Below are 25,104 nucleotides of genomic sequence, written 5' to 3'. Positions count from 1 at the left end.
CATTACTTATAATCTTCCGTAGAGCTTGGCTTCACATCATTCATCTTAAGAAAATCCAAAAACTTCAAAATGCGTTAATCCCCAGTGAGCTGGATCTTCGTAATATATTCATTCTTAGTGTTTTGGCAAAGTGGTGCCATGTCACTAGCTTAATTGGTGGCAGGTTATTTTCCAGTTGTCAAATGATCTTTTCCTACTTAGGAGTCAGAAATAAAAATACTCACTCATAAAGGAACTGAATAATTTGGAACATGAACAACATAAGTATTTATTTGAAAAACATTTTCCATTTAAGTAAAATGGCAAATCAGTTATAGTAGCTTCTTACTACTAATTCTCATTTGCACTCACAGTCACTTTTATTCATCATATTCAATGATATTACTACAGAAAACTATTTCACAAAGTATTTAGGAAAAAATATATACAGTCTCTCCAATAGAAAGTTAATTAAAATAATAAATCCAGGCAATATAAGGCTAAGATCTGAAACAAGCTGGCATTTATAAACACAATAAATAAATATGTACAAAAGAGTCTGTGCCAACAATGGACAAAGAAAAGCTTCACAACGCAGGGAACGATGATAAGAATAGAAAGTATCTCAGGATGCTAGACTAATACAATGTAGTTTAAAAAAGAGGAAAAAGAAGAAGAAGAAGAAAAAAAAAAAAAAAACCAGGGAATCTGAATTGCTATTATTCTCAAGGTTAGGCTGAATTGAATTTTGGCTCCATAGCTAAATTCCTGCAATTCTTTTTTGAGCGAAACCAATGAAGGTGAGAAGCCCATGCTTAGAACTGGGGTAGAATTTGGCTCAGTCTTTTAAATCCATCTGCAAATGTTTTTATTCAGCTGTTTCTTCATTTCTCCTTACCTGATTACTGGAAATTTCAAAAGTGGAGTTGACATTGTTGTCAATGATAAAAAAAAAAAAAAAAAAAGAAAATATTTTCCCAGGTCTGAATGAATAGGAGTAGAAATGAAAGCCATTTTGGAAGCTATCTCTTAACTACTATTAACTAAATATGAGTAGAAATCTTTGGGTAGAAATCTCACAGTAGAAAGCTAATGAAATTCTTTCATGAATCTCTAAGGCTTGGGGGAAAGTATATGAAGATTCAGTAACGACTTAAGACTAATTTTCATCTACATGTAACCTCTGCCAGAATAAACAGCCTGTTAATAATACGCCTACAGAAAAGGATTTGTCTCTACTGTAGAGAATCTTAGTGACCTTGAGGTTTACTATCCTTTCCTACTATATACACACCTCCCCTGTGAAAGTCAAGCTGGGTAACGCTCATGTCTCCCAGGCCTGGTCCAGCCTGCTGCAAAATGAAATGGTAATAAAAACCCACCACCATATTATCTTATCATCCATTTAAGTCTGGCAAATAGCTTTATGACTGGAGATCAGCAAAAGGTGGGAGACCCCTTGGATGCTGCATAGCCTGAGAGCTCTCCTAGGTCTCAGACTGAGAGCCATCTCCTTTTTGCACAGAGAGAAAGGCCCCCAGGTGCTCAGTTCTGGCTTCTGTCTTTAAGCAGACTGGCGCTGCCTTATCTTCTCATCATGTAGGCTAATGTCTCCCAGAACCTGATACTTCCCAGATAACCCGGAGCAAATGTAAAGGCACAATATGTCCTGAGATCAATTTCTAAGGACCTAGATGCAACTCCATCATTTAAGAATAATTTAAATGTCATCTCCAACACATTCACTAGGAAGCAGTTCACTTAGGGTAGTTTGAAAATTAGGTAACCTGCTTAATATGCATCCCTTGTACGCAGAAACCTAATTTATTTATCTATCTTGCCAGACCTCCTCTGGCTCTTATAATCAGAGGACTCCTGTACAAATGGTTTTTAGACTAACAATTGCAGACCCACATGTTTATAAATTATTTTGACTATGACAAGTCACCCATATGTCTCAGTTTATATTCTTTGGAACAAAACACTTGAAAAGGAAGTAAGAGGCCTTCCAATTGTGCAGATGGAAATGTCTTAAAGTCCCTAGAGCAAGGACAGGACCATAGAGTCTCAATGATTGTATTTTCTAAAAGGGAGAGACTATTATACAGTATACATATAGTATGCCTGATGGAAATCCTCGTTCCTCCCATGAGTGTATGGGCTCAACAGATAGAAGAGGAGCAAAATCAGAGGTCTAAGGGATTCATTCTTCAACAAGTAGTGGGAAGTCCACATTAATGGAATCTCAACATTATATTGCACTCAAATGTATGGGATTAAATTCTAATTAATGATGATGCTTAAACCTTGTGTCTTGAGTAGGATAAGTGAAATAGTAGAAATTTACAGGGCCTCATATTCACTGGGTCAAAATTTTGGAAATTCTTTCTCAAGCACATTAATGTTTTGAAGGTAAAACATTTGGTATAATTAAGAACAAATTCCTTTCTAATCGTTGGGTCAGACATTAAGCATTTTTTTGTATCTGTGGTTGAAAATTTATGGAAAGAGAAGAAATGTTACTGCATTCATAGAAACTGGCACTGAGAAGGAACTTGAGGACATCCAAATAGTTGTGACTATTCATATGCTTTTCATTGTTGAGAAAGATGATGTAGCAAATGGCTGTATCTAAAACCTAATAGTGGGGGGCGTGAATGATCTCTAAGCTATGCTTGCCCTTCGCTCTGCCCCTCCCTTGCCCACTGACTTTAATGTCCTCCACTCTCCCTGAGTTCTGATTAGTCCAATCCAATTATATATTTTAAAAAAATCATATCCCCTGTGGCTACTGGGACATGTTGCTCTCAGTACTAAAGTTTTAGTGATGATCAAAACTCCCCCATGGAAGAAATACACTGAAAAGACAGATTTTTTAAATTTCACAAAAGCCTTCTTAACAAAGTACATTCCTCATACACATACACACAGTTATCTAGGTCACAGCACATTCACGTGTGCTAGTCACGGTTCTCCCTGCTTGCAGAGCTTCATGTCTCCGTAGACAGATTCTTCTGTTAGATACTAAACACATTAAAACTTTGTGCTGTGGCTGAAGGTGTCTGACATGATAATATTTTTATAGAAGTTGTCTGAATGAGCATTGTAATAACCCTTCACCTTGTCAATGACCTGGTGGACAGGGATGATTGATGTTTGTTCTCCATCAGCATGGGTCAGTTTTGTCGAGGATTTGTCCATGGAAGCATTGTCTGCAAGAAATGATACCAGAAATTAGACTGCGAGATGAGGTGACATGCCTAAGGGCCACCAAACTGGGCACTATTTTGCACATTACAGAAGTACACAAAGGAAATGAAGGCCTGTTCTTTCTTAGGTTAGGTAATAGGCAGCACTAACATTTCATGCTTTTCATCTTCAAAGTGCATTCCTATGCATGAATGAATGTTAATTTGCCTTCTAGTAATGTATGTTGGAATTTGTTTCAAGAAATGTTCCTGTAAAGTGGCATTTTTCAAAGAGTCAGTGAATAGAATAATCAGAAAATTGCCACAAAAATATAATGTGGCAAGTAACTCAAAATAAGCAGGGACAGATTATATGGCAAATAAACTAAAAGTTGCCAAAACATCTATGAAAGAAATGTTTGATGTCTAAGATAGGATTTCAAAATAATACAGGGTGGGGGAAATGGGTAGGTGGCCATGAGTTGATAGGTACAAGGGGACTCATTACACTATCCTCTCTACTTTTTATATATGTTTACCACTCTTCATAATAAAAATTTTTATAAAATATAATCTAAAAGATGTTGGAGAATAAAGTGAATGAAAATAAACATGAAAGGGTATTTTGAAGGCATTTTCCCATCGTTTTTAACTTATAAAATAATTGGAATACAGAAAAAGGCATCTTTTTTTTTTTTAAAGATTTTATTTATTCATTTGAGACACAGAGAGACAGAGAGAGAGAGAGAGCATGAGCAGTGGGAGAGGCAGAGGGAGAGGAAGAAGCAGACTCCCCACTGAGTCAGGAGCCCGATGTGGGACTTGATCCCAGGACCCTGGGATCATGACCTGAGCCGAAGGCAGACGCTTAACCATCTGAGCCACCCAGGCGCCCCAGGCATCTTTTATTAATTATTTCTAAATTATAACAATCAAAATTATCAGAAGTAGTTTAAGTCTGTGTTTTTATTATCTATGCTACATTCTCAGAATGATGTTATTATTGATGGTAATAATATCAGAGCAACTGATGGTAATAAAGGACTGTTAAATAAATTTCTGTTCTGAATTTCTCAAATTTATTTATTTATTTATTTATTTATTTATTTATTTATTTATTTAATTTTTAAGTTTTAATTTTAATTCCAGTTAGTTAACACACAGTGTAATATTAGTTTCAGGTGTAAAATTTAGTGATTCAATGCTCAGTATCATATATTTAAGTATTATTTCCCTAGAGCCAAAACCTTTCTAAAATTATGTCAGAGAGTAGTCTGAAACTCACATAAGCCCTATTATCTACAAATATATACGGGTGTCTTCATGTACCCTATGAATATCTGGTAAGTATCAACTCTCTTCCCCTTCCTAGCACATTTTGGAGAAAAATTCTACCCTAAAATTAACCACAGGGATCTCACACCAATGAAGGAACAAATGTGACCTTCTACAAAGTATTCAATTCCCTGCATTGTATATTCTCTATTTACTGTGGAAGAGGCAAAAACTCTATCATGAAAAATTGCTTCTAGGAATCATGGCTGCAAATTTGGAATGTTCATTTCAGGCATTTTTATGTTTTGAGTAAGTTGCCCCCAGCATGTGACATAACATGAAAAATCCATCAGTAATTGGTAAAAGCCATCATTGCTGTATCTGTTCTCTTTGGAAATGACTCAAACTGTTCAACTACTGTCTTGTGTTGAAGGAGACACTAAATAAAATGAAGGCTAAAAAAGGAAATCGTGTGTCCACCCCATACTAAAGGAAGAAAGAGAGAATAGATGGCTCGTGGGAAGAATGGCAGACTGAAGCACGGCAGAAGGATTACATCTCAGGACTGGTGAGGAAACGCTTAGGGAGTCATTTTAGAAAGGCCCCCTGCCCATTTAGCTCTCAGCAAGCTGACTGATTCTGTGCTTCCTTCAGTTCACATATTCACTAGCCATTGGTTTTCTACTGGGAATTTTTCTATTAATTTAGACATCAGTAACAAATAATTTGTGCTTGATGTTTTTAGAAAAACCACACATCCTCAAAGAAGCTTCAAGGATACACTCATTCTGCTTCATTGACAACTTCCAATGGCATGTGCCTTTGAGAGATTTTTGACCGGCTCCTTTCCAAAATATGTGATCCAATTTTCTGGGTCTTCATAGTCAATAAAGTAGAATCGTGAGCAAGGGCTGTATTTCAATATGTATGCTATTCCCAGTCCTCTGGTTAGACATTACATCATTAACAACAGAGATTTTGATTACAGCAGCAAGTTTGAAAACCAGGGGCTAGGGAAATGAACTATTATTTGACCTATGCTAAAATATCAAGCAGGTAAAAATCTTCAAAAAGCAGGCTTGGAAGTGACAATTTCTCTATTATGACTTCTATGAATGTACCATGACATAGCCAGTAATTCATAAGAGCAGTGGAAAAGTAAAGAATTTCACTCTTTTCTATAACAAACTTCTCAAGTACTGCTTTTTTTTTTTCCATTATTTTACCTGCTATGTGACCCATTAACTCCAGAGCATGGTACATTTCCTAGAAGGAGCAGTTTGCAGACACCCCATGCAGAGAAGAACCAGCACAGCACACAACCATATGAAATTTCAGAAATTCCAGCTCAAGGCAGGAATGTCATTGTGCTAGCTGAGAAGTATTGTAAAGAACAAGCAATTTTGCTGGTGCAGCAAGAGTCTTAGTTTAATCCATGCAAATATTCTTTTATTACCTTGCAAAAAATTCATGCATTCAAAAAAGTAATAAAAGTTTACCTGAATGATCCACTTTTGCTGAAGGAATGCTCTTAGAAGACATTATCTACACCATAAACATATGAATTTCTAGATCAATTCCAAGAAATAAACCAACTAGATATCTATGATGATATGCAGTGACTTTTTGCATACTCCAAGGGACCCAAGTACGCCAGCAGTCACACTGAGAACTGGCTAGGTAGCTAAAGGCCATTTGTACATCACTTGATTGGAAACCATAAACTACTATGTCACAGAAGTAATGTCATATAGCTGACTTATGCTGGTTGACAAGAACTCATTTAACCCCAAGGGTTTTGTTATGGGAAACAGAAACACAATAATGCATTCCTTAAAAAAAAAATACACAACACTTTGAAATAGCAAAGTGTTTCTTTGGCACTTCCATTTTTGTATTTCCTTTTATCTTTTGGTCAGCTTTCCCCATGATCCTTAGTATGCCTAAATATTTCATTAAGACTTCCAAAATGCCCGCTGTTCCAAATAATCTACTTTGTTATCTTCTTTCCCCTTTCAATAGTGGCATTTTTCTGGCTAGCTATTCTCAGCTATGTTAAGAGGAAAACAATTTAGTTGGTCTAATCCCTATTCATTCACAACTGATGTATAATGCACTGTTTGCATTTTAGAAGGGCAGGCAAAATGAGTATTGTTTTATAAATGGGATTGTTTTAATTTCTCTTTCAGCCACTTCATTATTAGTGTATAGAAATGCAACAGATTCTAGTATATTAATTTTGTATCCTACAACTTTACTGAATTCACTTATCACTTCTAGTAGTCTTATGGCGGAGTCTTTAGGGTTTTCTAAATACAGTATCATGTCATCTGCAAATAGTGAACGTTTTACTTCTTCCTTACCAATGTGGATGCCTTTTCTTTTTCTTGTCTGATTGCTATGGCTAGGTCTTCCAAAACTATGTTGAATAAAATTGGTGAGAGTAGACATCCTTGTCTTGTTCCTGATCTTAGAGAAAAAGCTCTCAATTTTCACCACTGAGTATGATGTTACCTGTGGGTTTTTCATATATGGCCTTTATTATGTTGAAGTATGTTCCCTCTAAAACCTACTTTGTTTTTATCATGAATGAATGTTGTATCTTGTCAAATGCTTTTTCTGCCTCTATGAAGATGATCATATAAGTAACCAGTTTTAAGGCTGATTAAATAAAGTGAAAAATTCATTCATTATAAATAAAAGATATTTTGTGCCAGGGAACTAGGTAGAATAATCTATCTCAGACTATACACCTGTCAGAAATTTTCTTACACAGGTGTTTAAAGAAGGGATAACAGACCTCTTAATTTTAGGCAGAACTGTTTGTGTACAGGACTCAGAGGCTGCATCTTATATTGGAAGAGAGTCCACAGTTTTTATTTGATTCTTGTGAATGTCCTCTACTCCAAGAAATTTTTACAACTGCTATCCTAAGCTGCTCTAAATGTTCAGATCTTTAATTTTGTAATTAACAAACTCTCTAAACACTCAAACATTTTTCTATAGTGCTACCTTGAATCTCAGGCAGTGGCCATTCCAGTGGCAAGTTACAGACTGTGGTGTAAGCAGGGACATTTAAAACAATTCAAATGTACATAATGGTCATTTGAAGTTTAAATGTTTGCAATATGAACATTTACAGATATACACTTCCTATTTACAAAAAGCCAAATACGAATCTCTTCAGTGTCATTCACCTCTGCTTATGTTTAATAACTAAACAAATTCAAAATTAAGTTATTTCCATTATCCTTTCAGAAGCATCTTTAATTAGGAAAGTGCTGGTGCTAAGTGTTGACAGCTGTTTGCTTGAAGTATAATTAGTATTTCAAAATAGCAATTCTGCTTTTTTCCTTTGAAGTTATTAAAAGATTGCAACTTTCCACACCACTCACTGGCTATCAAGTACTGCAAAAGAATCTTTATTTCCACATTGTCTTTAGGATTGTTCATGCACATGCTCAGCATCAGAACCTGTGGTCATTGCAAATATCATGACAATCCAGAAGATGAACAAAGACATGTTTCTCACCATCCTGTACCACTTTCCAAATATGATGCTCTCTATCCTATCATATTTAATCAGTGATTTAAAGAGCAATTGGCAATAACACTTCCAATGGTTAGGAATTAAGTCTTTAATGTAATACATCCTGGATGGTGTTTCTACCTGTTCCCATGTCAACTTGTCAATTAACTTTCATAATAAGTTATAAAACCTAAAATATGCAGTATTATGAATAATTGCAACTCAGTTTCTATATTTTTTAAATAAAAACATAACTTTAAATACCATATTTTTGAAAAGAAAACAAAGGTTTGAATCAAACGAAGTTACAATAATATTCAGAGCTAATAATATTATGGCTATGTAGATTCAATTTTGGTTATAAAACTTAAAAAAAGAAAGAAAAAACATTCACAAAAGTGTTGGATAAGGTCGGTCTTCAAATAGATTTTGATTTTCATAAATCTAACATAAGCACCCTGAAGGGCACTGTTATCTATCAATCTTCATGATATACCAATTGTAATAAAAAGATGATGAGAAATGGGCCAGAGAACATCTTTACCACCATCACAATGACTCACCAGTGTGGCTATTCCTTTTGAAGTAAGTGGTAGAGCTGGATTTAGATTTGGATGTAAGGTATGTTGAGTTGGACCCAATGGAGCTTGAGGACAAAGATTTTCCTAGATTATCAGAACTTTTCTTGATGATATTGGTAGCTGTCTTGCTCCAGTCTGAAAGAAATAACATCTCTCCATGAATGTGTTTTAGGGGGCATATGGTCTACCGTGAGAATCATCACCACATTATTTAAGTAATTTATCCAAAGCATTCAATTCTGTATATGCTAGCAATGGCTCAGAGAAGAGCCTGGCATATGAACAATTATAAACTGAAGAAGTAAATTTCAAACTTTGACCTGTTGGCATATGAACAATAATAAACTGAAGAAGTAAATTTCAAACTTTGACCTGTTGTGCATATTGTTTAAAATCCTACTTCGATTTTGTAAGGCTGAGAGGTAATCACAGCCAAAAAAATGTAATACTATTCAAGTATTTTTATATATATATATAATGAGAAAAATGTCTTTGTCTAATAATGTGATTGAGGGCCTCAAAAATGTGGAAAGAAGCACATGATATGGTGGAACCTCTGGATACCTGAGTTGTTAAATTAGACACAAAATCTTGGACAACTCACTTCACCTGGCTGGAATTCATGCTTCTCGGTGGAATAGAAGGGTCAGGCTCAGAGTCCTCAGATTGCTTGCAGGACTAATATTCGAAGACTCCAACTAAGCATCTTCATGTGCACCACCTTTACAATTTGCTACCATTGGGACTGGTTGCTCTGACAATGGAAGACCAGATGAGGAAGGTTTCTGACCACTCTTAGGTATAAAAACCAATTACCAACATGTCACTTTACCTGAGTTGTCTGCTAACCGAAATCTACCACAGCAGAGATGCCGCCTCCACTGTTTCTGAACATTCTCCTTCATAGCACAGTGGAAAATAAATATAAATAAGCCTGGAACAAAAGAAAATATAAACATTTAAGCCAATAGACACATTTTTAAAGATAAATCTTGTGGAACACATGGATTCATTTTAAGTTTTTTTTTTTGTTGGTTTTTGTTTTGTTTTGTTTTGTTTTTAATGACTGAGTCACTAAGGAACTAGAATAATTACACATATCCAATTCTGTCTTTGCCTGTTCTGTTCAGCAATTATTATGACTTGGCCCAAAGGTTAAGCTGAAATGGGCAATTTTCAATTTAAGAGGCATTTAATACTTCTCCTATGTTTGTTTTAAAATTCTGTGAAAGCATCACAAAAATCATAGAAAAAAAGAGAAAACTGAAAATATCTATAAGCTCTATTGCAATTTGTGTATTCTAAGCTATTTTATGTGTGCATATTATTGTAAATCTGGGCCATAGAAAAATAGTATTTTTGCAGGTCAAAAAAGGCCAAAAATCAGCAAATTCATGTGGCTCTACTTGGACTGCTTTAGTTTCTCAACATTTTTTTAGATTTTATTTATTTAATTTAGAGAGAGAGAGATTTTATTTATTTATTTATTTGAGCGAGAGGGCGAGGACCCAAGTGAGTGAGAGAGAGCACAACCATGAGGGGCAGAGGGAGAAGGGGAGAGAATTTCAAGCAGACTCTGTGCTGAGCACAGAGCCCAACAAGGGGCTTGATCCCTTGACTCTGAGATCATGACCTGAGCCGAAACCAAGGGTTGGACGCTTAACCAACAATGCCACCCAGGCGCTCCCTGGCTTTCTATATTTTCTATGGTTACACTCCAGTAAGTGCTCATTTCCTCCAGCCATGTGCTATGAGTGCCATATGCTAATTTTTACATTTGTCCCCATTCGCTTCTCTTCCAGCCATCACCACCACCACTTACAGGACATCTTCATTGGCTGTATCTCTACTTAGCAGCATCTCAAACCCCTCATGTTCCAGATAGACATCCTCTTCATCACTACCCTCAAACCAACATCTCAAGCTCATTCCTGCCCAATACCATGTCAAAGGCTCTTCTTTCACATCTTTCCATAACATGAGTTAACTGAATACTTATATGCACATTCTAATGTGTTAAATGTATTTGGGGATAGGGGATGAATAAGAGTAGAATACAAATTAGGGAGCCACGGGATATAATGAAAATATATTTAAGGCAAAATTTCTAAAAAATTATGCAACCTAGTTTCCAAAGTACTACCTTAGTGACATACCACAGTAGCCAGAATACCTACATAAGGGAGGGTCTTTTAGAGGACATAGGGCTTGAACTGAACCGGAAGAAAGCTTTGGGTAAGGAGGCAAGGGAAGTTTCCAAAAAGGGCAATATATCCAGTGACTACTAAGCACTATTAAGCAGGAGGAACGGTTGTTTTAGGAGCTGGATATTCAAATGTAATCAAGGTAGATGATCACTGCTTTCATGAGACGATGGGTCTAGCATGGAAAGATATAAAAGTAAAAAATATTATAGTACATTTAAGGAACATTAAGACTTTAAGACTTATCTGTTCTTTTCAAATATGGAGTATTCATCAAGAAAAGTGTAAATTATATTGTAGCATATACAACTGGAGAAGTGGGGAGAAGTATTGAGAGTACTCTCTTTTGATGTGTGTAGTTAAACCTGGAAAATATGTCTATGGTTATGCTTGTATGTTTTTATGTTTCAACATCTTAATGCAGAATGGCCCAGAATTCTATTCCAGAATAAATTACATTATGAACTCTTAGAAAAGGAACATGCTGGATTGCTACAGGATGGGCCCTGACCTCAGTGAAGGACCATGGCTGATTCTCCGCCCCTGGGATTGACCTCTTTGATCATCAGTGAGTGCCTGACACTCAGGGGCGCTCTATAAATTCCTATTGCTATCACTGGTCACTGATTTCAATAGGTAGCTAGCCTATTAAAAAATTCCTGGGAAATACAAACACATTTATCTCTAAGAGGTATAAATAAAACATGCAATGACCTAAGTGAAATAATACTGGTCATCGGTAATATTACCAATTTATTCTTTTTATTATTACATCATCTATATATTTATATAAGTAAAACTATTCTTTTATTATATTATTTATTACTAATATTTTATTCTTAATAATTAGTGAAGGAAATATATCCTAGTGACCTAGTAATTTGTCCGAAATGATATCAGATTTCAATCGTTCAGAAAACAAACGAACACGCACATATACAGCTCGTGACGGTGCCTGTGTTGTGGGCAGGAGGCTGGCAGCTCGGTTGGGCAGGGGGAGCCAGAGAGAGGAGACCTGCTTGCAGACCTGCCTGGCTCAGGCATGACAAGTCTCAGAGTAGGGGGGAAGATTTTCTTCCACACTCCAAACCCTCAGAGTCAGCACCTGCAGGCTGACCCACCTTCCCAGGGAGTAGGGAGTAGACATCACTGGGTTCGGACCTCACCCTCACACTGACTGACTAAATCTGATTGCTTCTCAAAACCTTCCCACACCTACAACCCCAATTCCCTATGCCGTTTGCTGATACAGACAATCCCTTTAATAGGTAAACATGACTTTCAGTAGCACTGGTAGTGTGAGTAACCAAGATATATAAATAATTTGAATTGGTTAACAGAGTCTTTGAAGTTTCTACAAGGTGGTGGACGTTTCTGAGGAAAGGGAGCAGGGGACATGAAAACCTAAGGACAGGTCAACACAAGTTACAGATGAAGGGGGCTGCTGTTTGAGGGAACAGAGCCCCTGCCTTGGGTTTACTCTATTTTTGTGAGCTGGGGCAGAATTTGCAGGGTTTGTTCTTGGAGGTATTTTTGTCAGATAGCTGAAAACCCAGGTAACCATGTGTTCTTAAGCCACTGTTTCACAAAAATCACATATTAGGGCTGGGAGAGATTACAGACTTCATTTAGAAACTTTCCTCCCCTGATGTTGAAAAAGAAAAACAAAGCTGGGGGCATCACGTTGCCCGATTTCAAGCTATATTACAAAGCTGTGATCACCAAGACAGCATGGTACTGGCACAAAAACAGACATACAGACCAATGGAACAGAATAGAGAACCCAGATAGGGACCCTCAACTCTATGGTCAAATAATCTTTGACAAAGCAGGAAAAAACATGCAATGGAAAAAAGACAGTCTCTTCAATAAATGGTGCTGGGAAAATTGGACAGCCACATGCAGAAGAATGAAACTCGACCATTCTCTAACACCACTCACAAAGATAAACTCAAAGTGGATGAAAGACCTCAATGCGAGACAGGAATCCATCAAAATCCTAGAGGAGAACATAGGCAGTAACCTCTTTGACATCGGCCACAGCAACTTCTTTCAAGATACATCTCCAAAAGCTAGTGAAACAAAAGCAAAAATGAACTTTTGGGACTTCATCAAATTAAAAAGCTTCTGCACAACAAAGGAAACAGTCAACAAAACAAAGAGGCAACCCACAGAATGGGAGAAGATATTTGCAAATGACACTACAGACAAAGGGCTTGTATCCAAGATCTATAAAGAACTTCTCAAACTCAACACCCAAAAAACAAATAATCAAGTCAAAAAGTGGGCAAAAGAGATGAACAGACACTTCTCTGAAGAAGACATACAAATGGCTAACAGACACATGAAAAAATGTTCATCATCATTAGCCATCAGGGAAATCCAAATCAAAACCACACTGAGATACCACCTTACACCAGTTAGAATGGCCAAAATGGACAGGGCAAGAAACAACAAATGTTGGAGAGGTTGTGGAGAAAGGGGAACCCTCTTACACTGTTGGTGGGAATGCAAGTTGGTACAGCCACTTTGGAAAACAGTGTGGAGGTTCCTCAAAAATTTAAAAATAGACCTACCCTATGACCCAGCAATTGCACTACTGGGTATTTACCCCAAAGACACAGATGTAGTGAAAAGAAGGGCCATATGCACCCCAATGTTCATAGCAGCAATGTCTGCAATAGCCAAACTGTGGAAAGAGCCGAGATGCCCTTCAACAGATGAATGGATAAAGAAGATGCGGTCCATATATACAATGGAATATTACTTAGCCATCAGAAAAGATGAATACCCAACTTTTACATCAACATGGATGGGACTGGAGGAGATTATGTTAAGCGAAATAAGTCAAGCAGAGAAAGTCAATTATCATATGGTTTCACTTATTTGTGGAACATAAGGAATAACATGGAGGACATTAGGAGAAGGAAGGGAAAAATGGGGGGGGGATTGGAGGGAGAGATGAACCATGAGAGACTATGGACTCTGAGAAACAAACAGGGTTCTAGAGGGAAGGGGGGAAGAGGAATTGGTTAGCCCGGTGATGGGTATTAAGGAGGGCATGTACTGCATGGAGCACTGGGTGTTATACGAAAACAATGGATCGTGGATCACTACATCAAAAACTAATGATGTACTGGGGCGCCTGGGTGGCTCAGTCGTTAAGTGTCTGCCTTCGGCTCAGGTCATGATCACAGGGTCCTGGGATCGAGCCCCGCATCGGGCTCCCTGCTCGGCAGGGAGTCTGCTTCTCCCTCTCCCACTCCCCCTGCTTGTGTTCCCTCTCTCGCTGTGTCTCTCTCTCTGTCAAATAAATAAATAATCTTAAAAAAAAAAAAAAAAAACTAATGATGTACTGTATGGTGACTAACATAATATAATAAAATTAAAAACTACAAAAAAAAAAAAGGAAATGTGTTTCCTACAATCTAAAACTAATGATGTAATGTATGGTGATTAACATAACAATAAAAAATTTTTAAAAAAAGGAAAAAAAAAAAAACTTTCCTCCCCAGATGTCACTCAGTATAGGGCCTCGCACTGAGCAAATGATTTCCTTTTAGTTGAGGGCAGAAGGTGAAAGTTGCCAGATGTTGCTTCCTTTGTGTTACACTCAGCAGTTTTTATGCATGTCCTATCTACTCGAGGGAAAAAAAAAAAACTTTAGGGGTTATGTCTGGTGTTTTGAGGACACTGGGAGGGAACTAGTTCTTGGATTCACTTTGTCACCCTTGCTGGGATGCTAAGATGGGCATTACTTTGAGGGTCTGATGCTGACCACAGTCACGAGGAGGTTAAAGATAAGATAAAACTGACCTAATAAAACAACTTTTTAGATTATGCAGTGCTGTTCTAAATTATAATTGCACAGCATTAGATGATATTGCCTATATTTAAGCATCTGCATGTGCCAGTAAATCTACAGGCATCCAGTAAGTTCAAGAGACGCTGGAATGTAAATCAGATTCAAAATCTGAACATCTCTTCTAAACTGCTGTGATGGCAGTCATTGAAATTGTCCCCCCCACTATGAACTGCAATGCTATGAGACAAAATCAAATGATAGGCATGAGAAATTAGAATTCTTAGGAGTTAATATATTTTTAAACGCCAAGGTATTTTAAAAAGCCTGATTCTTTAGCCGTGAGATACATTTCCATTTTAAATCAGAATAGGATTCTCATATGTTATTTTACTATTCATAGTAACTAGTCCTTTCCGTGTGAATTAAATTAGTCTGGCAATAGATACTGTACCAAAATTCTTACAGGACAAAACATCCCTTTTACAGTCCAGCTGTGGGAAATGTGGTAGGTATGCACATCTGGAAGAATGCACATACTCAGTATGCTGAGAAATTCTAAATACTTCAGGGAGGAGGAGGAGAAAATGCAGCAGGAGAGCCAAGGGAACTTGGAGGCCAAAGTGAGAAAACAGAGGGCTACTCCCTCCTCAGTTTTGAAGATTTCTTTTTTTTTTTTTCTCATCTATTTATAGGTCTTGGTGCCAGAAGCAGAACTAAAATCATAAAACTTTAGAGTTCTACACTGACATCCAAGGGAATCTGTTTGATTTCTCATCCCCATCTCTGCTCTCTTTCTAGCAAATGTTTTCCCTTTGAGAATCTTCCTATCAACCACATGGCACCTCAAAGAGTATTTCCATACCACCTGGAAAAATATGCTCTTCTGGCTTTCTGGAAAGGGCTTTCTGCTGTGACCAGGGACCAGGATAATTGGCCTTTACTCTTTCATACTGACTTATAGCTTTATTTAACTGACCAGGGAGTAGAGAACATTGCTCATAAAAGCTAGAAGCTGAAATGGGTGAAAAGATTGAATCAGAATTGAAATCTTTACTTCATCCTGACAGGCTAGTGCTAGTTCCATGAAACTTTTATCATCTCACAAAACACAGTTCATGAATTGTGAATTTTAGCCTGAAAGACCACCACTCTAATGAATCCAAGCCAAAGTTCCTGAGCAATAGTTTCTTTGACTTGATAACAGCATTGATTCTTTATTTTACCTGCATGAACCCAGATTCCATGCTGGAACAAGCATAAAACAGATAGATTCCTAACCCATCCTCTACCTGTCCATCCCCCCTCACCCTTGCTTTCCTTTTACCACACCATCTTTCACTAACCGGAGGGACCTGCTCCCTTAAAAAACAAAAATTTAGATCAATATGCAAATTCAAGATGTTTTACTTCTCCATAAATTTTGCAATGTTCTTATTTAAAATAAGTGACATTTTCAATTTTGATGGCAGATGGTGTTGCAAGTATGTGGGATGGTGGGCCTGCCCAGGGGCACTGCCAGGGAAGAAAAGGTAATGAACTCCACCTCCTCAAATCCTCCCTGGGAAGCACATCACAGGCCAAGCTTGGGTCAGCAAATACAGCGAAGGGAAACCTACAAGAGTGACCTAAACTTGGAGTTAGCAATATTCTGAAAATTCATCATCAAGAAATGGATTTGGTTTTTGATACCTAGTCCTTTCACTGACCTGGGAATGCCTTCAAGCAGCATGTTTGGGGGGGGGGGGGGGGGAAAGCTTCCCTCTAAGTATTGGTACTATGTTTGCTATAGATTTTATGAGCTGTGTTTAACCTTGTCTTTATAAAAGCTATTTATGTATTTAGAAAAAAAATTCTGAGCCTCAATATTTTGGCTAGGGATTTGGCTCCCGCGTGGGACTCATTCTCTTTGGTTGATTCTGGCAAAGATTTGGGGCTTTCTGGGGCAGATGTAAAATGAGCAGCCAAAGGGATGTTCTCAGATCTTTAGCATGATTATCAAAAGTTAAAAAAAAAAATGCCAAGGAACAGTTTCCCTTGGATATAAAAATGAAAGCGGGACAGTAAAATTCAGGAGAGCACATACTGTCATTCTTTCTGGGCTCCAAACGGTCATTTTCGAGAAGCCTGGCTGGAGGGGGAAAAAACAACAACAAAACAACAACAACAAAAAACCCGAAATCAAAACCCAAACCTTGGGTCCTCAACTCTCAATGAGTGCTTTACTGACAAAAGGCCACTGACACTTCCAGCAAGATTCTCATCAACAAATTCCGACATATGGCCTCCGTTAACTTTTTCTTATTCTGGTCAATAAAAGATCCAGAAACAGAGTTAGGGGCAAGATTGTAGATTAGCTATAGATAAGTTCAGGGATGCAGGGTAGAGTCAGAGTGCGTAGTAATGATGAGTGAATGGTATCTTAATCAGGTCCACGGGCATAAGCAGTTCCAGAGCTTTGATGGGAAAATCAATCAAGAATTAATCAAATCACGTATGTGGGCAAAAAAGGATGCATACTCTAGATAACTGACTTTTTCTTTTTTTTTTTTTTTTTTTTTAAGTAGGCTCCACACACAGGGTGAAACCCAGTGCAGGGCTTGAACTCACAACCCTGAGATCAAGACCTGGGCTGAGATAAAAGTTGGCCGCTGAACTGACTGAGCCACGCAGGTGCCCCAAGAGAACTGATTTCTGACAAAAATGGTCTAGATTACCTCTCAGCTTCCTAGTAAGCCTGAATCCAGGTCTCTGAATGGCTCATATATTCTGTTGTCACAGACATAGCCAGCTGGGTTTATGGTTCTCTTTGGAACCTCTTGAATCCTCCTTTCATACTACCAAGATGCCCTTTAGAAAATTATTTCTCTGTGGCACAAAAAGCCCTGCCAAAAGATGAGTAATTTATTTCCTTGCAGTGACATCTCAGCCAACATGACATCATTTCAGATGTTCGGGTTTAAAGGTGGTTCATGTCTTTACCTTGGCACCAACGTCCTATGTTGCATATGTGATTACAACATAGCTTAGCTGTCAGGAGGCTCCTAACACTTAACTTGACTTAATTTTCTTACTTTACCAATAAGATTAAAATAATAATAAATATATTTCCTTAATTTATTTTATTTCTGAATAAGGGTAAGAATACATTAGCATTTATTCATTAAGCATATAATTACTAACAGTCTTTTCAATAGATACAGATACTCACTTCCTAGAAACTTTGAAACAAAAATTGAAGGGCAGTAATTTATTTTTCTTATGCTTTATTCCCTAATAATGTATTTTTCTATTTTCATATATGCTATATTGTAAATATTACACTGTCAGATTCAGACTGATCTTGGGGGAGTCATTAACTCTTCTGAGCCTGTTTATTCATCTTTAAAATGCAGAAAATACCCTCTTCCTTGGGTACCTACTTTCTGCACTTGCTTTAAGAATTACATCTAATCATGGATGTTGTGTGTAAGCTTTTTATAAGCCACAATGCACTATACAAATATAAATTATTTCTGTTGCTCTGGGTATATCTTAATGTTATCAAATTAATGGCAAACATGATCTCTGAGTAGAGTGATAATAACCTTCTGTGTTCACCATGGCAGCTTCTATTTTCAGAACCATATGCTACATCTTATTATGTTGTCATAAATATGTACAGAAGATGGGCTGATTGTGCCTGAGACGATTAGTCAATATTGTTTCACATGCCTGGAGAAGGAAAATTGAAGACCAACTTCTTGCTATGGGACTAGACTTCAGATCTTGATAAACTTGTCAGGAGTGTTAAACTTCCCTATATGTTGAAAAAGCCTAATCTAATTGATGGTGTCAAATGCTTTTGTACAGTTAATGAAAAAAAATATACAGCCTGAATACTGTTTATGGCTTTTATAATGAGCAACTTTGTGCACATACTGCATCTCAGAGAAATAATCTATTCTACAAGCACATCAGTATTGCCAAATGCTGGAGGAGCCCTAGAGGACTCTGGCCACGATCTTCTCAACAATCAGGGAATTGCCTTTTACTTCTTTAAAATGAGTTACACTGTATTTCCTGAAGTGTAGGCTAATGTTCCCAGGCATGTGAATTATGATACACTTTTGTCAAACATCTGTTCCCTTTTAGATAGCAATGTGTATACCATGCCATTTTCTCAAGTTGTATTCTTTAGAAAAAATTAAAATTTCTAATACAGCAATCTACCAGTTTCATCCTGGGAAAGCAACAAAGATAACAAAAGCAGGTAGATACGTAATACCACCATGGCAAGAGAAAATATATTTATCTTTTCATCTTACAAGAAAAAAAATCAGTGGACTGATTAAAATATAACTTGCTGAAGTGAAGAAGGTAAAATAATAATAATAATAAAAAAGCAATATACTGTGGAAAATTAGAAAACAATAAACTTAGGTTCAGGCTTGATTCAATTCATGATTTCATTTGCTTATTCAAGTAGGGAGAATTTATTACAAGCCACACAGATTACAATAATTTTCTGATATTCAATTAGCATTATTTTTGGCAGTTAAGTTGTATGGTTATAAATGTCCATAAAAATTAAAAATACATATACGAATAACAAAGATATATATTAAAACTGAACATTAAGATAAAAATATTTAAAAAGCATGTACAAACTTTTAATATGTAGGCTATGCAAATTTATGTAAGTACCCATATAATTATATATGTATATGTGGGTTTGAACACACTCATCACATCCATTCTTACTTCTAAGAATCCTGAAAGATAAAATGGATTTTTCACATGTTTGAACCAAAGTTTTGAAGACAGACACAAAAACAAAAATGAAAAGAAAGCTGTTGGTAGAAGCCACTCGGGTGATATAGATGTCCTGGCCTCCCTGCAGACCCAGCATGAACACCTGACCTTCTCGGAGGTGCCACCTTTATAATACTAAAGGGTGACTTGTGGGATTCAAAATGAAGACGCTGCTCAGCTCCAAGCTAAATCTGAGATTGGAATTTGTTTGGCACAGACTTAGTTTTTAGAATATTGTATCACATTCTAGATCTTAGGCCATTGCTAGGTCCAATAATCACAGGCTTCAATTAGCTATGGCATGGCATTAAGCAAGAAGACCGCTCACCCTAACCACTCTAGAAAAATAAGAGTTTACTTTAATGAAACTCAACACCAGTGATGAGTGTTTTGTGGCAGCATAGTTCCAAACTTTCTCTTGACTCTTTTCATGTATCTCCAGCACCCCCAGCCCCACTACAGTCTAAAATACTGCACTGCCTTATATCTCACCTGGACCACGGAAATAGCCTCCTCCCTGTTCTCCCTACAGACACTATGGGGCAGCTCTAATCGCTTCTCCACATTACGTCCAGCTTCGTCTTTATAAAATGCACATCTGATCATGTCATTCCACAGACCTAGAAGATTTCAAAGACTTCCCACGGCTCTTAGCAAGATCAAAACACAGGGCCATCTGGTCCAGCCCCAGCCTCCCTTTTGTGCAGGCCCACCACTCTGTCACTCTATGGCTCTTTCTTGGTTCTCCGGTTATATGAGCTTTCTTTTAATTCCTGGGGCATACACTATAATCACCAACGATAGCAGGGTTTTTTTTGTGCACAGAGTGTCCTCCACTTGAAATCGTCTCTTCTCTGTTCCTACCCCCACCTTCACCTAGTTCATCCCTACTGATCCTTCAGCTTCCAGCTTAGGCACCATGACTTCTGTCATGTGCTCTCCACACCACCAGCTATGTTTCATAGGGTGACTATCTGCTTAATGTCAGTCTCTCCTGCTAGAACATAAACTCCATGAGACAAAGGAATTGTGCCAAGTTTTTTTTTTTTTTTTTTTTTGCTGGAATAAAAAAAAATATCAGAAAGAATAAAAAAGACAGTGTAGTTGGCCTAAATCCTACCTGAGTTTATTTTGCCTAGGTACTACCTGCAGTTCACCGAATTGTTTCTTTAGATGGTCTAGATTCTACATGCATCTTTTAAAAAAGCATATACTTTCAACAACAGCCAACACCCTCTTGGAAGGTTCAGAAAATGACTCAAATAAGAACCATTAAGTGACTTTCTATAGCATCCTGACAAGTTTCTGTACAAGCTCAGCCAGTAAGCAATTGTTGGTGGACTCATCTGCTTGGTATCACTATGTTTTAATTTAAATTTCCTTTTCAGGAAGTGTTTTTAATGTCACTGGATATGCGGAAATCTGTTCTGAATTTATATAATTTAACATCAGTCTTAAAAGTTAGCGATTTATGAAGAACTGTGACTTGATGATGGTTTAGAACATTTTTTCCTCCTGACAGGAGACTGATGCTGGGAAAAATAAAACTTCCCAATTCTCATTAATGGAAACAGAGCTGAACAGACATAGCTGTTGAAGCTTACTGAAAGTGCCAGGAAATTCTAAAAGCAAAAACAAGGTTGGGCTGGCAGATTAATGTGCCTGAAATATAAAACCATGGAATTTCTAATGTTAATGGACATTTTGGTCAATATTTATCTAGGCACTTTTACGTTGTATATTATAGAAGAGAATAAATAGACGAACGCTCACTTTACAAAGCTAGATATGAAGGTGCATTCATATGCCACCTATCCAGTTTCCAACTTTTGGAGGCGCCCTTGAGGCTTATTATTCTATTTACTAAAGATAATGAGCCCACATATTTCCTCTGTTATGGAAGAGTGAACCTGAATAAAATTTGCTGAACTAATTAATGCCTATTTATGCCAGAAGAGTCGTAGGTTGGATTTAGGCCATCTCGAAAACCCCTTCCTTTCTTCACCCAGCAATCCATTTATTCATTTAACAATCATTGAGCATCTACTGCATGACATTTTTTTTTTGCAGGAGCTCATGAGCTGGTGGGAAAACTAGGAGGTGAGGCAAAGCAGATATGTACAATATAAAACAGGAAACACTCCCCCTGCAGATAAATACCAACCTCTCTTCGAACGCACCTGTAGGGAAGCCGTTGTCCAGGCATCTCCTTTGGTGAGTAATGCAAACCTGCATCCCACCACCCCATCCACACTAGCTCAGATTTAGTCAGCTTTAGTCAGCTCTCCTTTCCCCACATGCTTACCATTGCATGGCCAGGAGCTTCAGGTAAGCCTGCAGGATTACCCCTACTCAAAACAATTCCAAGCTTTGTCCCCTCATTCCATTGTTGTGTGGGCCTCATGGTGCTTCTGAACATTGGGGAACTTTATCAACAACCCCATGGTATATCCAATATCTTAAAGAATGTCGTTCCCAGCTTTTGAAAAACATAATTTATATTTATTTAAGTTTAAATGTTAAATTGATCATAGAGTATACTCAGGTATGTATTATGGAATCAGAAGCACGACAGAAAGCTCCTCAAAAGAAGCCTTCGATTTTTGTACAAAGCAGACCATTGGCAAACGTTGGTTAAATTGTTGAACTAATTGCTGTATATCTCATGAGAAAACGAGCCTTTCTGAACTAGAGTATTGGTATTTATTTTGAAATCCAAGGGGCCAAGGACTCTAAGAGAATTGTTCTGTCCCTGCATAGATTCTAAAAATTCTTCTGGCCAAGAATGTTACATCCACGTAGGATACTAAGGAAAACTGTGACGAAGGTAAAAGTTGTCCGTGCCTCCCTTTAAACTCCCCATTGGGTACCGCCCTGCCCCATATTTAGTCATAAAACAATGTAGATTTATTGAGCACCTACTACCTGCCAGGTCCTGTTCTAAGTGTTTGGGATACCCATCACTGAAAACAAACTGACATCCTACCTCATCTCTCTATTCAAGATCCTGTGAATGAGTACCCTGTACCTGGAACTATGTCTATTACTTGGAACAATGATGTAGACATTTAGCATGGCACCTGCCCCTAAGTGAAGCCATTCACACCCATGATACAATTGGAAAGCAGAAATTACAAAGGTACCACTTATCTTACCTTGTAATGAATTGAAGATGGAGAAGAGGTACATAAAAGGGATGTTTAAGGGTCCCCAGGCAAAGAAAGCAAAACCCCACGTCATGCCCAGCAGAAATGTCAGGCTGACCACACTGCGCAAGTTCCTTAAAACCTCTTCACGCAGGGTCCGGTTGCTTCTCTTGCCATTCCTCCCACAGATTTGCACCATTACCACGATGAACATGGCAACATTCAGGAAAAACATGACTCCAAAATACCCAGCGCAGGTCACATAAAATACGACTGGATCCTGAATCCAACAGCTTAAAGAAGAAGAAACCAGAAAGAAAAAGAGATTTATTACCATGTCCTGTTTACCGAAGACTTCTCCTGGCTTAGTTTGGGTTTCTGCAGATTTCACAGCTGGACCTTTCTCAAAGCCTTTAGACAGTCACTTCATTTTCCTGGGTCTCAGTTTCTTTTTTGATGTTTACACAGTTTTTTGTTTGTTTGTTTTGGATAGCCATCATCTTAATATCAAGTTATTTAAGTCAACAGTTAAAAAACAAGGTGGCTTCTTGAATTCTGACTTGGCGTGAAGACACTCATGGTTGGCTCACCCAAAACCATGTCTAGCCCCCTTCTCTCCTATGTGACTGCACTCCAGAGAATGGGAAATTTAAGTACTCATTTTCTCAATCTCTTTTGCATTTAAGGGGCAGCCACATGGACACGGTTCCACAAAATGATATGGAAGCAAAATCTGCTAGGGGATTTTTGGGAGAGGCCCTTATTTGTTCTTTCTGCTTCCACCATGAAAGCAAGCCCTGGAGCTGCAGTAACCACCTTTTATCTTTGAGAGAAAGGCCAAGATCACTGTAGAGTTGCTGGTCCTGATATTTTCAGCCATAAAACCAATGGCAGTAGCTGCCTACTCCCGTGTCTCTTGTTACGTGAGAAGAGTAAATTCCTACTTAAGACACACGGAATCATGAATTCCATTACTGCTGCAAAATACCTCCTAGTAATATAATCGGCCTAGTTGAGGCAAGACTTTATTACAGAGCTGTGATATTCCCATAGTGACAATCCTTGTGAAGAGTTAAAAAGCTTAACACCAATTGCAACATCTTTATGAGGTGAGAAAGGACATACTTCCTATTCAGAATTACACACACACACACATCAGAAAATAGACTAAAGTAATTTAAAAATTGTACCATGTGTAAAGTGTTCTATGAGTAATGTCAACACAAACCACAATTTGCAGATGCCCCAGGGCCTAGTTAATACTATGCGAGCTCTTAGGTACCTCAAAAATTGGATAAATTATTTAAAGCTATTAAATTCATCTAAAAAGTCTCGTGAAAACAGTTATCATTCTAGGTTATGTATTCCACACTAGAACATGACAGCCACAAAGGCAAAAGCTGTCTCGAACATCTTTGAATCCCAGAACCTAACATGATTCCTGGCATATCATAAATGCTCAGCAAAGGAGACTGCATGGCGCAGCAATTTACTAACTGTATTATAAAGTCCTGTGAGAGTTGACTAACATACTTGTAAAATTCCCTTATTTGGAACTGATGCACTGACTTCTACTTTTAATGTATCTTATTATAACAATCCCCAAAATGACGCTGCTTGTCTCTGGAGCTAATATTCCTTTACATTTGGAAGTCCCTTAGAATCCCGAATTTCCTGACCTAGCTCCTTTATTTTCTACTAGTTCTTGTGGGGTTTTTTGAGTGCTGTTTTGGAACTATAAGAGAAGGGAAGTCCATGAGGGAATGGGACCCAGGTCGGACACTGACTAGATATGAAAACATTCTCCCCATCCATGAAACGTGCACAGATATGTGATCTTACGGGTCTCATCTCAGGAGTAAGCTCTGTATGCGTTCAAAAATTCATTCAATCAACAAATATTTATTATCTATTATGGGCTAGATAAAATATAAGAGAACTGCCAAAGGTGAACAATATCCAGATCTTGGCCTCTATGATCCCACAGCCAAATACAAATACTGACTTAATTTTCTTGAAGATGTGTGTGGGCTTAAGGAGGGGGAGTATTATGGAATCCCTTCAAGCAGGACGAGTCTTCTGAGCTGACCCTGTCCCCAGACCTGCTCTGCAGTCCGCCAGATGACAGAGTGCAGGTTAACGTGGGGAAGCCGCTCAAGCAGTCCGGGTGCCCAGCCGAATTCAGCTGTGGAGCAGCAAAGACCTCAGTGAAGGCATGCAAGCGCATTTTCAGCCTTCCAAACTAGGAGGCTCGCTACTGGCCTGGAAACTGTGCACCACCCTCTAGGAAGCAAAGGATATACACTCATCACAAATAAATTTCCAACAAGTTATTACTTACAATTCATCACCTTGTTCTTTTCCATAACCTTCCTTTCCGTAGACCTCATTTTGGCTTCTGCTTGCCAGAACAATGGACACGACTAAGGCTGGCAGACCTGTTCCAGAAAGACCATGACATAAGCACCTGCAGCATCTGGAACTGCTTTATAAGACTGATAAGGGCAAGGGGAGAGAGGGAGAGGAGGGGAGAGAGAGAGAGAGAGAGAGGGAACCCTCCACATCACAGAATTTGTTTTAGAACTGGCAATTTGCTTACAAGCAAC

At 37.9% G+C, this 25,104-nt stretch overlaps 1 protein-coding gene across 4 annotated transcripts in view; it reads right to left on the bottom strand.

Moving 5' to 3' along the window:
- Positions 1-240: 240 nt before the first annotated feature.
- The window catches only part of ADGRG6 (adhesion G protein-coupled receptor G6), a 134,796-nt gene continuing 109,932 nt past the window's right edge, over positions 241-25,104 (bottom strand). For 2 of the 4 annotated variants that reach the window (XM_034990843.1, XM_034990844.1), the window contains 6 exons: positions 24,840-24,936; positions 22,508-22,791; positions 9,385-9,486; positions 8,535-8,687; positions 5,942-5,987; positions 3,022-3,191 (listed from right to left, as the gene is read on the bottom strand). In XM_034990843.1, the coding sequence (XP_034846734.1) occupies positions 5,974-5,987; positions 8,535-8,687; positions 9,385-9,486; positions 22,508-22,791; positions 24,840-24,936 (650 nt within the window). In that variant the 3' untranslated portion in view covers positions 3,022-3,191; positions 5,942-5,973. Of the gene's footprint in view, positions 3,192-5,941; positions 5,988-8,534; positions 8,688-9,384; positions 9,487-22,507; positions 22,792-24,839; positions 24,937-25,104 lie in introns of all 4 variants that reach the window. The other 2 variants (XM_034990841.1, XM_034990842.1) reach the window with 1 other exon arrangement.

Source organism: Mirounga leonina, unplaced genomic scaffold (genome assembly GCF_011800145.1).
Source record: "Mirounga leonina isolate KUSES-001 unplaced genomic scaffold, KU_Mleo_1.0 Mir_53, whole genome shotgun sequence".
Lineage (NCBI taxonomy): Eukaryota > Metazoa > Chordata > Mammalia > Carnivora > Phocidae > Mirounga > Mirounga leonina.
Note: the sequence above shows the minus strand (reverse complement) of the source record. Positions and strands in the feature narration are given on the sequence as shown.